This window comes from Carassius auratus, unplaced genomic scaffold (genome assembly GCF_003368295.1).
Source record: "Carassius auratus strain Wakin unplaced genomic scaffold, ASM336829v1 scaf_tig00001753, whole genome shotgun sequence".
Lineage (NCBI taxonomy): Eukaryota > Metazoa > Chordata > Actinopteri > Cypriniformes > Cyprinidae > Carassius > Carassius auratus.
The window spans coordinates 1,129,898-1,144,163 of NW_020523394.1; the positions used below are offsets into that span (position 1 = coordinate 1,129,898).

Below are 14,266 nucleotides of genomic sequence, written 5' to 3' on the forward strand. Positions count from 1 at the left end.
TATTTTACAAATGTAGACAGACATTCACATCTGAAAAACAGGTCAATTATTTCACTTGGAGAATATCGGTTTGGCTCATCGGCAGAAATATTCATATCGACCGATACCGATAATGGTCATTTTAAGCTTTTATCGGCCGATACCGATGTTGTGCCGATATTATCGTGCATCCCTAATAAAAATATCTATTCATCCATCCGTCCATCCATCCATCCTCCGTCTGTCCATCCATCCATCCATCTATCTATCCTTCTATACATATATCCATCCATCCATCCATCCATCCATTCATCTATCCTTCTATACATATATCCATCCGTCTGTCCGTCCATCTATCCATCTATCCTTTTAAACATATCCTCCCATCCATCCATCCATCCATCTATCTATCTATCTATACATATATCCATCCATCCATCCATCCATCTATCCTTTTATACATATATCCATCCATCCATCTGTAAATCTTTTTATCGGTCACACATATATTCACAAACATCTATATCTATATTCATACAAAGCTATACAATCAATTCAAGAATATTACACATATTTCCCCATCTATCCCTGCACAGCCTACATTCATAGACAAATCCTCGGCTGAGTCTGGCTCATTCCTTATCCGCACAAGTTCACCACTTAAACGCCACCTCCTCAATGAAAGTAAAACACCTGTCAGAGTGAGATCTTACTCAACACATTTATGGGGTGCATGGTGGGAGCAACACGAGGCAAAGAAAAGGAGATTTATGTTACAGAGATGTGCTCTAAGGGGGTCTGACAGGCCCACGTAGATTGAGGTGAAATATTAGATCATGGCATCACAGAGGTAAACACAAAGTGACTGAGAGAACCATTATAAAAACTCATATTGTGCTGACTATGACAGGAATGATTCAGAGGAAGTATCGAAGCTGAAGTATGTGCGTGTAATCAATGTGTGTGAGAGAGCAAGTTACGGAGTGATGGCATTAAAACTTGCGAGCTTGGATGGACATGCCAAACAGAGAAAAGATAAATGTGCATGTTTGCCCATATCAGGAACAGACAAACTGAAGGTACAGCATGACTCTGACCTGAAGCAACTGAAATCCAAGCATATCATCACCACATTCGAGTATGCATGAACAAACCTCAAGAACTCAATGAGAACCATCTTGAGTTGTCAGCTCACAAAGACCTCACTGCACTCTGGCTTGAGAAAAATGAACTTGGGATCTTGTTTATGGCAGAGAGATTTGTTATGTTTCAAGTTTAATTGATGGTTATTAAGTCTGAATCTCTGCAAAATGACCTGACATCTGGTGTGCAACACCTGGTTTTTGGATTGTGTGTCTACGGTTGCAAAGACGAACTGGAAGATGACCAACACAAAGGTCTTCTTGGAGTGATTCTGTGATTACCACAGTGATGATTTATGTGTGCCAACATCTGGCTGTTTATCTAATAATGCTGATAATTACTCAGATGGGGTGAGAAAGATCTTGGATCTAAGAGGGATGCTCCTGTGATTTCTTATTATGACTATTATTGGTGACTATTAATGGGAAGGCTATGCCATATCCCAAACGTGTATATATGTGCATGTTTGACCTCTAGCAGACACCTAATAGACACCATATCAGTCCGGCACTGACAGAGGAGAAAGTCCAGTTTTGATAACACAAAAGCTAGCTGAGATGTTTTGATTGGAGAGAAATAAAGAGAAATAAGTGGGGTGTAAGTGTGGGTTGAATTTTGCAACAGTATACTTGTAATCTTCGGGGACTTTGTGCAAGAGTTGAAACGTTTAGAGCACTTTCAACTAATAGTATTTAAACTGTGTCCCATTAAAATTTCTAAACTTTGATACTGTTTGTTAGATAAAATCGTAAAATCATTCTAATGTCATAATTTTGATATAATCGGTTTGAGTGATTAGAAAAATATATAATATAGAAAACGTATATAGTTCATCTACTTATATTACTAGAACAATGTGTTCCATGCGATTACTTTTATTTAGGCATTTACTTACTTAGCCTACTCATAAGTTTTAAACACCAAATTTTTTACCCCTTTCCTTGAATGTGCATTATTATTTCTAATAATTAAGCTCATATACTTATAAGATTACACAAATGAACCGTCTCCAAAGAGGCTGCAATTCAAGGCACAATATCAGTGCGTTCATTTATTTCTTCAATTTCCTCTCAGAACTCAAACATTATTCTGACATTAACATAACATGTCCGTGAGGCAGTGCAAAGGTCAAGAAATGGGGTAAGAACATCTGAACATTACGAGCCGTTCTCCTGAATACCATTTGCAGTTCTCACGAATTTGGTCTTTTGTACAGCCTCCGAGGCATTATGCAGATTATACTCCAAACAAAGATTCTCTCAGAGTTCGGTTAAACTTATCTGTTAGGACAAATGCCAAGCCATGTCTGAAGAGCATAATATAAAGCAAACATCAAAAGTTCGAACCTGTTGCCATGGTAATGCATTGTTAAACCAACAAAGGAAATTCATGATTCGTAGAAACTCAAAAACTAACATGCAACCAAGGTGAAAATTGGGGGATGGTGTGAGCTGGGAAAGACTCTTTGATCTGCACCTGTTTTACTCTGTTACACTCAGTGTACATTGATTACGCAAGTCTGAGACACTTTTTCTTTTTACTGAGTAAAAGGTTGGCCAGAGTTTCAGTCTGGTCAAAGCTGTTTAGATCTCAATTTCTATGGAAGAAAAAAGGGTATCCATAATCTTCCAGACAAATAAAGAGAGAAGAGAGAATGACGGCCTAAGGGCAAATGGCAGTTTGAGGCAGGATTATGTGTGAAGGAGTGTATGTTTAACCACTTGACAGGCTTGAGTTACATTTATATCATTATCAAAGGCGGCCGGACACAGGGCTTAGCTCTGGCCCAGCTGTGAGGGCGACCTGACTGCCAAGCGGCAAGCACCAATTAGCTCAAAGCTGCCAAGAGCACATCAACCCACAGTCAGCAGAAACATTCAGAGTTGACATCGCACTTACTAACACATATCCCTTTCTACCGACCTTAGGATAGCGTCAGGGCCAACAGATTTTCCCTTTCAGATCTGAAACATTCAGTCCCGCAATTGATCGACCTGTTCTGTTAGGATGTAGGGAGCAAGGGCTGATCAAAGCATTTAAAGAAGTCATTTCGATTCATCTCTAAGACAGTGATAGACTTCATAAGTTCAGTCTGTCGAATTCTGCCAAAAACTTTAATATTCAAACAGAAGTGTTCAAAGAAAGTGCAAAGATGTTCAATGAAGGAGTGACCTGAGCTACATTTACAGACCAAACTATCATAGAGTTTGGGATGAGCTTCTAGGACTGTAATTAACCAATTGGGAACCACATTTAACTGCCTAACAACCATTAGGAACACCTTAGCAACTGCATAGCATTTCCCAATGGCAACCAGCCAACACTCAAGGATCTTGACTCTTACCATTCATATTGGCTCCAAAAAATGTAAGAGTAGTTGATATATTACTTACCGTTTTATCCAAATTCCAACATTTATGAAAACACAAGGATTTCTGAACTCATGCTGAGACTTCATAACAACATTAGTCCTTCGACTGCTAGCTGATTTACTAATAAATTCTGTCAAAATAAACTATAAATCACCTGCTAAAAGCATAGCTCCACACTGACTTCTGTTTATAGCTTGTATCCTCTCACTGCATATATTTCAGTAACATGTAATTTGGTTGGAGTAATGTTACAGATATAAGAATAGCAAGCATCTGCTGTAATTGATGGATAATCCTTGGCAAAAACAAGCAGTCTGAGCAAAGGCTGAACAGTTTGTTCTTTGATTTTGGAAGCGGAGTCCACCACCTGCTCTTTTTGGACTTGGACGCCAATATATCTGACAGAGATTAAGGCTTAATTGAGTCGATAGTTGATTTATCAACTGTAACTTTCATTGGTTTTGGACATTTTTCCATAATTCACTGCAGATCCCACATTTTGAAAGGTGATATATCTTCTGAATGTTTCTGCATTTTGACACTCTAATCAATCTGACGTTGAAAAATATGTGAAGGAGATCGTATAATGCGTTTGATGCTCTGCGTAGGAAGTTCCAGTACAGAGTCCCATCATTAGCTGTTGAAGAACGGCCAGATACAAGTAACAGAGAATAGATATTCTTTAGGAAGTAATCAAGAATAGATTATCTTTTAGGAACATAATTATTAATATGAATATCGATCGCTAAGCTAGAAAAAATATAGCTGAAATGGACAAAACCCTTCACAATAAGGCCCATAACATATTGGGAAGTAACACAAGTTCATGAAAGTAAATGAACACAAATGCATAGAGCCAATATTTGAAGGCCTTTCTGTTAAAGCTGATTTATATCTACTCCAGTTGTAATAAACAAATAAACTCAAAAGTATAATGTCAGTTTAATATTGAAAAGATTAGGTTAATATAACTAAATATAAGACTTAAGACTTCTATAGTCAGTTTTTTTTAACACTATTTTGTATGAATTTGTTCACTGTGGAGGATTTTTAGGAAAAAGTAGGCATAAACAATATTATCATGGATTGGTGTGGGCACTATGATATGGTTATCATTATATTTAATGTTCTCTATGTGAACAGGACTTTAGATTTCAGTAAGAACAGGCCTTTCTTGAAAAGCAGAATAATTGAACTAGATTTGATCCCAGTGTATATGGAGCCCAGGTAAGGTTATGTTACTGAATCCAGTGAAACACTAACTTTCCCATGTTTATCTATACAGGGTCAGACGTCAGGCTAGTTGAGTGGAACTCTCCTCCTCTCATTCTAAAGAGTCCGGTTTGATTTAAAAGACAGGCACTGACAGATATAACATAATGCAAGACGATGTTGAAACACAGCACCCTCCAGACAGTGTCTGTTTCCCTGCTTGTAGATCATCTGGTTCTGCATCTCTATTTGTCTCTCATCTCCTTGTCATATTTTCAGACTCTCTGCCACTGATTTATCTTCCTTGCAAAGCACTTCCTGGTAGAAGTAAGCTGGGTGAGTCATTCAGTGGAAAAGTGCCTTTATGCACTGTAGATATACATAAAATCAAGAAATGGAAGGGAGGTCATTTTTGGGCCTCAACTGTTAAATAATCTAGGAAATTACGTGACATCTGCAGTAAAAAACAACAACAAAACAAACAAAAAACTAACTACAAAACTAACAAACCTACTGGTAACTAAAACATAACTAATTTGTGATTAGTTATGAATATGATTTTGAGGTTCGGTCTAGAGCATTTTGTGTTTCTATAATTTTAATAAAGTATACCTATATATATACATACCCCTGGTTGAGGACCACTGACCTGCAATATAATGGCTAAAAATAAAATAAAATTGCAGACAATATGAAAAATCAATGAAGAGAGAGAGAGAGAGAGAGAGAGAGAGAGAGAGAGAGAATTCCAGAAGAAAATAACATCAAACATTTTCAACCCCCTTGACCTGCAAAACATTTTGTTGCAGAGAACACAATTTTCTGAAAGCAATTCAACCGAGGCTTCAGTGAACTATTAAATAAAGTTTCTTAATTCACATTTGAGTGATTCTGAGAATGTAACTGATGAATCATGATAAAAATCAATTGGCTCTAAACATTCATGTTCAAAATTATTCAAAAGTCACATTTTGTGCAGAATCTTTTCTTTAAAACCCACAAATAAACTCTGTCTGTAAGTGCTTAGAAGCTTCTGTCACCTCTCTACTGCAGTCTTGGCTCATTCCTCACCTGAAAAAGCTTTCAGACCACTGATAATCTTTGATTTTTTCACAGTGCCACTGCTTTCTTCAAATTCAACCAAATATTTTCAATCTGAAGACTAAAACAGGCCACTCATGTACATCCCTTGACTGATCCCGGAACCATGCAGAAGTCGATTTGGGTGTATACTTTGGGATGGCTGTCCTGCAGGTAAGTCCATTGGTCATCAGCTTCAGTTTTTACAACAAAGGCATCAAAAGTTTTGCCAAAATGGCCTGATACTTCAAAGAATCCCTAATTTGATACATTCATGTTTGCCACTTCCTGCAAAAGTAAAACACCTCCAAGTTTGACCATGGAGATGTTGTTCTCTTCTTTATAAGCTTTGCCTTTTCCCCCCAGAAATACTGCTTATCCATGGGTCCAAAAGTTCCAGTTTGGTCACACCGCTCCATAAAACATTCTTCCAGAATTCCACATCCACTATCCAAATGAATTTTAAAATGTTCAAGTCGGCCTTTTATGTTGATCTTGGTTAAGAGTGGCATTCAGCAAGATGCCCCAACACAAACGCCATACTTCTTATACTCTGCATTGAATTTTTTTCCCTCCTTCATTGGTTCAGCTTGCAAGTCTTCGGCATTAACAGCAGGTTGACCGATGACCCGACTGGCTAAGACCCTGCTACCTGCAGCTTGCACACACAGTCGAGAGATTAAACTGCAGTTATTGGTGCCTTGTCACCGAGGAACCCCTGCAGAGCCTATTACAACCTAATGCATGAAACAGCTGAGAGGGCCCTCCATTGAGTAAAGTAATTAAATGTGTCTGCCTGCCAACGGTGGATGTATAAGACCTCCAGCGCCCTGGTCAGGTAGAGTAATTACCATTCCTCTCTCTCATGCCTGTTTGATAAAAGACGACTATCTTTCTCAACCCTGAGAAACCATCTGTGTATCATCAGCTGTAAAACTGGAATACCTCTGAGGGTTTCTTTTTTCATTATTCCACCCATGATAAAACCTTGTCCATCCATAACATTGCCATACATCTTGCAAGTTCTGACTGATGGTACTGGATGAAGAACTTATTGCTGTGAACTTGTTTCAAACTGAACAATCCGCACACAGATGGACGTCAATGCAATGGTTGTGCAGTCTGGACTGAAAGGTTATGTGGGAGTCACTGGGGAGTTTTTCCACAACTCATGTGGCCATGTTATTCATCTAGAGCTACAAAACAGATATAGCTAATTCCTAGTGGGTTACTTAAATTTGAATATTAACTTCAATCAATCAATCAATAAACCAATAAATCAATCAATAAATCAATTAATAAACCAAACAATAAACCAAACAATAAACCAATCAATCAACCGATCAATCAATCAACCAAACAATAAACCAATCAATCAACCAATCAATCAATCAATCAATCAATTGATTAATTTATCAATCAATCAAATCAACCAACAAACCAACCAACAGATCCATCCATCTATATAAAGAGCAGCAAATCGGTATATTATAATAATTTCAGAAGGAGCATGTGACACTGAAGACACTGAAAATTCAACATTGAATAAAAGTAAAACATTTCATTTTAAATATATTAAAATAGAAAATAAGTTATTTTAAATTGCAAAACTATTTCACAATATTATCAAATAAATGCAGCTTTAATGAGGATAAGAGACTTCTTTTTAAAACATTCCGAGAAAAAAAAAAAAAAAAAAAATTCTGACTGACCCCAAACTGTTGTGGATGTGAGGCTGCCTTAAAATTTGGCCGTTAGTTATATATCATAGAAGATTTGATTTTGTAAACTTTATCATAAATATATGTTTTGGAACAGCCTCCGTGCCACTTTGTTGTGTGCTTTACAGAACCTGTTCTGCAGCGTCTTGAAATACAGGGGCCATTTATTACCGTAAGACATTAAAACATATTGTTTAGAACGAGCAGCGATGATGGCGATATGGCAGCTGATATGATACATAGCATAGTGTGCCGAGGAGACATGAATAATGATAGAGGAGAAAATAGAAGGAAAACAGTGGGGAGCTTTGCTTTTTTTCCCTTCTGTCTCCATCTGCCTCTCTTTTTTCTGCCGGCCAGAGAAGCGCCTGATGTATTTGCTGCTTGGCTGCTCTCAGAGATTGCTATCAGCCAAGACTCGTCTGTGGAGGTAAACTCAATACGCATATTTTCCCTTCCCTTTCAAGCCCTCTGATTTGGCGGGTGTGAATTTTTAGAGCTCTAATAGTGTGTGATTTGAAAGTGTGACCGTTCGCTTTGGCCTTGCAGAGATGCAATACAAATGTAATGCAAGATGAACCAATCGATAGAGGTGTAATGTTGAAGCCAGGACCTCGGTTTGTAGACGTGTTTTCAATAATAAGAGTGAACGCCAATCCAATCACCGTTTGCCCGCAATCGTACGCGGAAAATGAATGTTGATGTTTCTGGCAAATTCGAAGCGTCCAGATGGTGTTTTGAGGAACGTTTAAAGCCGCTTCACTGCAACACGACTTAATAATCAGTTTGACTGACATGATATCACTGCGCGAGCTACTGATTTAAAAACTAGTTGTCAGCTATGTATAACATTTCAATTCTCACTTCATGTACCCTGTCAACACAACATTATGAGGAATGGCAGATGGTGTTTTACTGGAAGTGTAACGCTTTCCTTGGGATACTTTACTGTGTCTAAATCACTTCATGCAAAGTATGGTTTATAAAAATGTCGCATTATGTTAGAGGCCAATGGCACAAATGCAACTACACAGGAAGACAGGTTCGAACCAGGTTCGAGTCCCGGATTGTATGTGATGCTGTATACCAGGATAAATATGTCAGCTGCTAATGAATTTGCTTTATTATTTATATTGCAGCAGATAAATATGTGGGGTCATGAATGGGCAGGACTGCTGCATGATATTTACAGCTGAGAATGAGGAAAAAATACAGAGCTGGTCCCAAACTAGTCAAGATAAGGATGAATTTAATGAATAAGGGATGTTTTTCAAGCATGATTGTAATTATTTCATGTAGAATGGAAGTGATGTATCTTGTGAATGTGGCTCATCCAATCCAAATTTAGAGTCAGAACAATCCATTTTACAATCTATTTTATATGGATGCAATATGTTGTAGTTAGGTAAATTTTTTGATTAATCATTAATAATTTACAGTAACATCATTAAATCACTAATGCAATTAACCACCCAAACCTACTGGTATAAAATGAAGACATTAAAATTGAAGAAGCATTTTGTTTCATTAATTTGTGAAATGTTATTATTTTTAGTATTCTTTTTATCTCAGCCCTGTCATAAAAAAATGTGGTTGTTATGGTGCAAGATGCTGAAAAACTCATTTAGATCTACCTACAAAGGTCAATAATGCAATATAGTTAACTAAAAACAAAAACAAAGAAAAAAATAAATAATACATAAATACTTTATTATTTATTTAACCAAACAAATAAATAAATAAAAATATGTTATTGGTAATTGAAATAAGGCAAAAATATATTATATAAAATATTTTATGAAAGAAAAAAAAAATTGGAATAAATAAGTTGAAGTCGAAGTACTAAAATTATTCAAACTAAAATTTAAATAAAAATCAATGTAAGAATTATATAGAAATATAAAAAATGGGAAATTCACTTAATAAATAAAATGACTAAAACTTCATAAAATCTGGAATAAAAATAAAAGCTTATTAAAATATTAATACATGCTACAACAATAAAAATTATATATATATATATATATATATATATATATATATATATATATATATATATATATATATATATATATATATATATATATAAATAATAATAATAATAATAATAATAATAATAATAATAATAATAATAATAATAATAATAATAAAGGCAGCAAATGTTAAACTATAAATATAAAAATAAATTTAAATTATCCTAATAATTAAAAAGAATATATGTATAAAAGTCATTGTGCTTCGAGCTGTTTCTTTAAATAGCAAAAATAGCAAATAGGTGGTCTCTTGTTGTTTGGAACCATACAAAAGAAATCAGGCTTGATTTACAAGACAGCCAACCTCATATGTCAGAGGCAGGAGCAGTGTCAAATCCTCCCATACTGTCTCACGCTGCTGCTGTGAGTCCCCCGTTCTCCAACACTTTGACCTGCGAGGGGAGTGAGAGCTGTCCAAACAGACAGGGGGAGTCGGGTGAACAGCGTGGCTGTGTTTGAGAGGTCAGATATCCAGCACAGAGGCTAACATCAGACTTCGGCTCCAGGGAAAAACAAGACCTTTAGATAACTGTAGCCTTACAGAGACTCAAAACATGCGATAAGCTGTGGGAAGACAGAAAAAAAGGGTGCAAAGATGGAAAGAAAAGAGGGAGACTAAGCACAGGAGGAGACTGGAGGATTCTCTAAATGAAGGGTGAGGAAATCATTTTCTGGAATATGGGATTCGGATCAAAGTGTGTCTACAGCAGTAGACTAAACATCGGATAAACTGCGAGTCCAACCTCAAGTACAACGAAATACAAGTAACAAAGAGGCAAACTCCTCAAGTGAGCCTCCTAAATCAAACTGGCAGTTATTGAGCTGGGTTACTATTTTTAAAAAGCATTTTCAGAGGCATTCCAGGCCAGTAAGTTTATCAAAGGCAAGCTTGTATTAAGTTACAAAGAGAATACTCTCTCCCAACACAGAGCCACACACCACAATGATTCTGCAAAGCTCTCTGATGATAATTACATATACATATAGATATACATATACATATACATATACATATACATAGTACACACACACACACACACACACAACTGTGCTTTCGTGATAACATTTTGCAATAAGGTATTATTTGTCAATTAGTGTTAATTAGTTAATGCTGTATTAGTGAACATGAACAATGAAAATCACTTTTAAAGCATTTTTCAATTTGCTTACATAATGAGACCTAAAGTGCTACAAATAAAAGGCGGAAACTTAAAAATCCTAAATTAGAATATTGCCAATGTTGCCAAAATAAATGAAAGTTATATACATATACGATAACAATTAAAAACAAATAAAAAGGCACATGAAACAATTACTAAAACTTCAATTAAAATAAAAACAAAAAGCAAAATCTAATTTAAAATATTGTTAACACAATACATAAATAGTATTAAAATAACTTTTGAAATAACGTGCACCTTTGATCATGATATATTTGTGAGTAAATTAGACTGATATTGACATGTTAACTTTACGTTTTTAATATGTTTTAAACATCAGTTTAAAGAACGCGTCAGAACCAGAGAGCAAAAAAAAACAAAACATGCCAACCAAGAGCCAATGCCAAAAACACAGGCAATTTTTGTTGTTGCCTAAAACATTTTCAAGTAAGTATCATGTCTTAAAGGTACAGGTTGCCACTAGAGGGCACTACCAAAACAATAACAATCGCGGGGTTTGATGACGCTAAGGAGGAGCAAGGAATGATGGGATTTGTTGTCTTTTACCCAACCGCTGACGGCCATCAATCAGACGGAAAGATAAATCATGGATTTAACGCGAGTTCAACGATTTGCGCGAGTAGATTAGACAAGTAGACAAAGTCAATGCAAAGACGCGATCAGACTATGGATCAGATGCGTTCCCGCACGGGTCTAGAGACGTGATGCCCCGCATTTGGCGTGTATGCCCCATCATACTAATCTTGTTGATCGTTATAATAGCATACGTTTTCTGTAAAGATATGAATCAAAACAACTCAACAGTCGAGTGAAACACAAGCGAGATTGGCATCTCTTTCTAGTTGAACTTTGTCACGAAGCTACTTCCACATTTGTTCACGAGACTGTTGTCATGTGGTTTCTACGTCAGTAAAGGCGGTAACAAAGGGGAACTAACGTCATTGACAGGCGACTGTACTGCCCCGTGACACTGTTTAGAATGGCAATTTTCTCATGATTTACAAGTAGTTGAAAACATTAGCGATATTGTTGGACAGCTGGACAAAATATATAACACTAGCCTAGTGGTTTTTGGATATTTTACTGCAAATATCTTACAAATTGTTCCTTTAAGTGTCATTTTAAAGCAGACTTGGTGTATCATGCACCACTTTTGATGACATAACAACTGAAAGGTGTGACTGTCAGCAAGCCACTTCAGTGAAAAGACTCCTAGAGTGAGATGTGGCCTGAGAAAATAATTAGACACACAGAATGGCCAGTCATTTTCACAGTCGGCCTGGCTTTTTAGCTTGGATTTGAAGCTCAGAGTGGCTGCCTCTGGATTAGCTCTTGCTTCCAGGCCTTCCCAGCTCGAGGGCCAGCAGTCTCACGGCCGAGAGAAATCCAGGCAGGCAGTTTGCTCTGCTATGGAGCCCAGGGCTGAACCGTAGGGGATGTTTTAATGGGCACATTTCATTGTTAGGAGTGTGGCTGCTGAAATTGGGGCAAACCTGAACATCACAGGGCCTGGCAGACGTCTCACAAATGTCTCAGTTCCATGATAATTAAAGCACAACAGTCTGTTCCAATGGCTGTATTTTTCAAGCTATGCTTTGTGGACAAGGCTAGTGTTCAAAAGTTTGGGAATGGTAAATGTTGTTGAATAAATGTTTATGCTTGCCAAATGTGCTTTATTTGAATAGAAAATGCTGTAAAAACCTTATTATTATGAAATATGATCAACATAATTACATTATTATTTATTATACAATACATTAACTGTTTTATATATGCATATATATTTTCAAATGTAACTTATTCCTGTGATGGTAAAGCAAAATTTTCGGCAGCATTATTACTTTTCTTTTTTGAGGATTTGTATTTTCAGAAATCATTCTAACATGCTGAACTACTGCTCAAGAAACACTTCATATTACAACCAATGTGAAAACAGTTGTGGTTTGTTTTTGTGGAAACAGTCTGATAAACAGAAAGTTAAAAATTATTATTTGAAATGGAAATCTTTTGTAATTAATTTAAATATCTTTACTGTCGCTTTTGATTGATTGAATACATCTTTGCTGAATAGAAGTATTCAAGAAATTGTACACTTGAACAATACTATACTATTTACAAATGTGTATACATAGTTATACATGTACATACATACATACATACATATATATATATATATATATATATATATACACACAAAATCCACTGAATAAAAAAGGTAAAGAGGAACAAATCCTCTCAGTGCATTTAACCAGTATTATTGTAACCATGCTAAAGCAGCACCCACAATCCCCCACTCTCCTCCTCTCACCTCACTAACTGCAGCTGGGACGCACCTCTGCCCCTCACTCGGAGCCTAGAGCCTTTGGCTGTCAACCCCACACCTACTGCAGCGCAGCACAAACGCTTCCAGCGCCTCCAGTCCCAGATTCCCACTGCGGGAACACGGCTGTAGGCCATGCTTTCTCTCTGTCTCCTTAATGAGGCCCCATTTGCACCTCCTGTTCCCAATCCCAAGCCATCAGACCACCACTACAGATAAAATGCTGATGGAAATAAATGCAGAAGCACTGTAATGCTATGGATGTGTGCTTGACTAAAGCGGACGGATGTAATCCTGGGAGAACATGGGAATCCAAATAATTAGAAGATCTGCTTTAAAAACAGCATTAGGCTTTTGGAAGCCAAAAAAAAAAAAAAAAAAAAAAAACAGGCATGAAACATTATATGTCTCTTCTTACAAAGTACAATAAACATACAGTACATAATTTGGTATAGACTACCTGTCAAAATGTCAAAATAATTCAAATAATTAATACACACACACACACACACACACACACACACAAATATGTTTCTGAATATGCTGATATGCTGTTTTTTCTATCAGTGTTGAAAAAGTATTTAATTTAATTTTTTCCTGCTATTTTTTTATTTATTTTTTGGGGGGGGGGGGGGACTGTGATAAACTATCTTTTAAATATATACTTTTATTCAGAAAGGATTCATTAAGGTGATCAAAGGTATTTATAATATTACAAGAAAAAGTGAAGAAAATAATTATATTAGAGTCATGTGACACTGAAGACTGGAGTAATGATGCAGAAAATTAAAATGCTGATTTTTAATATTCCAAACTTTTTTTTCTCTCTATTTTTGATCTTTGAGCATAACCATAAGACAATTCTCTCTCTCTCTCTCTCAAAAAAAAAAAATCCCAAAGTTTGACCTGTAGAATATTTCTGAGCATGGGAAAAGTTAGATTCGGTACTAAATGATGTAAAGTGTTATGTCATTCACATCAGCATCCACAGCACTTAATGCAAGCGATTACTTCCTGAGCTCCGTCTCTACAAATAACCTGCTGTTTACCCAGCAGCAGCACAGAATAAGAAATGAATTGGACTTGATTAGTCACTTACTTGAGAGGAGCGCTCCTGGGCTTGGGCTTCTCAGCGGCCTGTGAATAAGACAACAGCCCATTAGAATAAAGGTTGATAGCGTGCAGAGAAAGAAACAGAACAGAAAACATTCAAACACAGGAAAAT

The 14,266-nt window shown here is 36.4% G+C and overlaps 1 protein-coding gene across 2 annotated transcripts in view; it reads right to left on the bottom strand.

Moving 5' to 3' along the window:
• Positions 1 to 14,266, bottom strand: part of LOC113069594 (AF4/FMR2 family member 2) — a 203,472-nt gene that overhangs the window by 60,292 nt on the left and 128,914 nt on the right. For both annotated transcript variants that reach the window (XM_026242769.1, XM_026242768.1), the window contains exon 9: positions 14,141 to 14,178. In XM_026242769.1, coding sequence (XP_026098554.1) covers positions 14,141 to 14,178 — 38 coding nt within the window. The remainder of the gene's footprint in view (positions 1 to 14,140; positions 14,179 to 14,266) is intronic.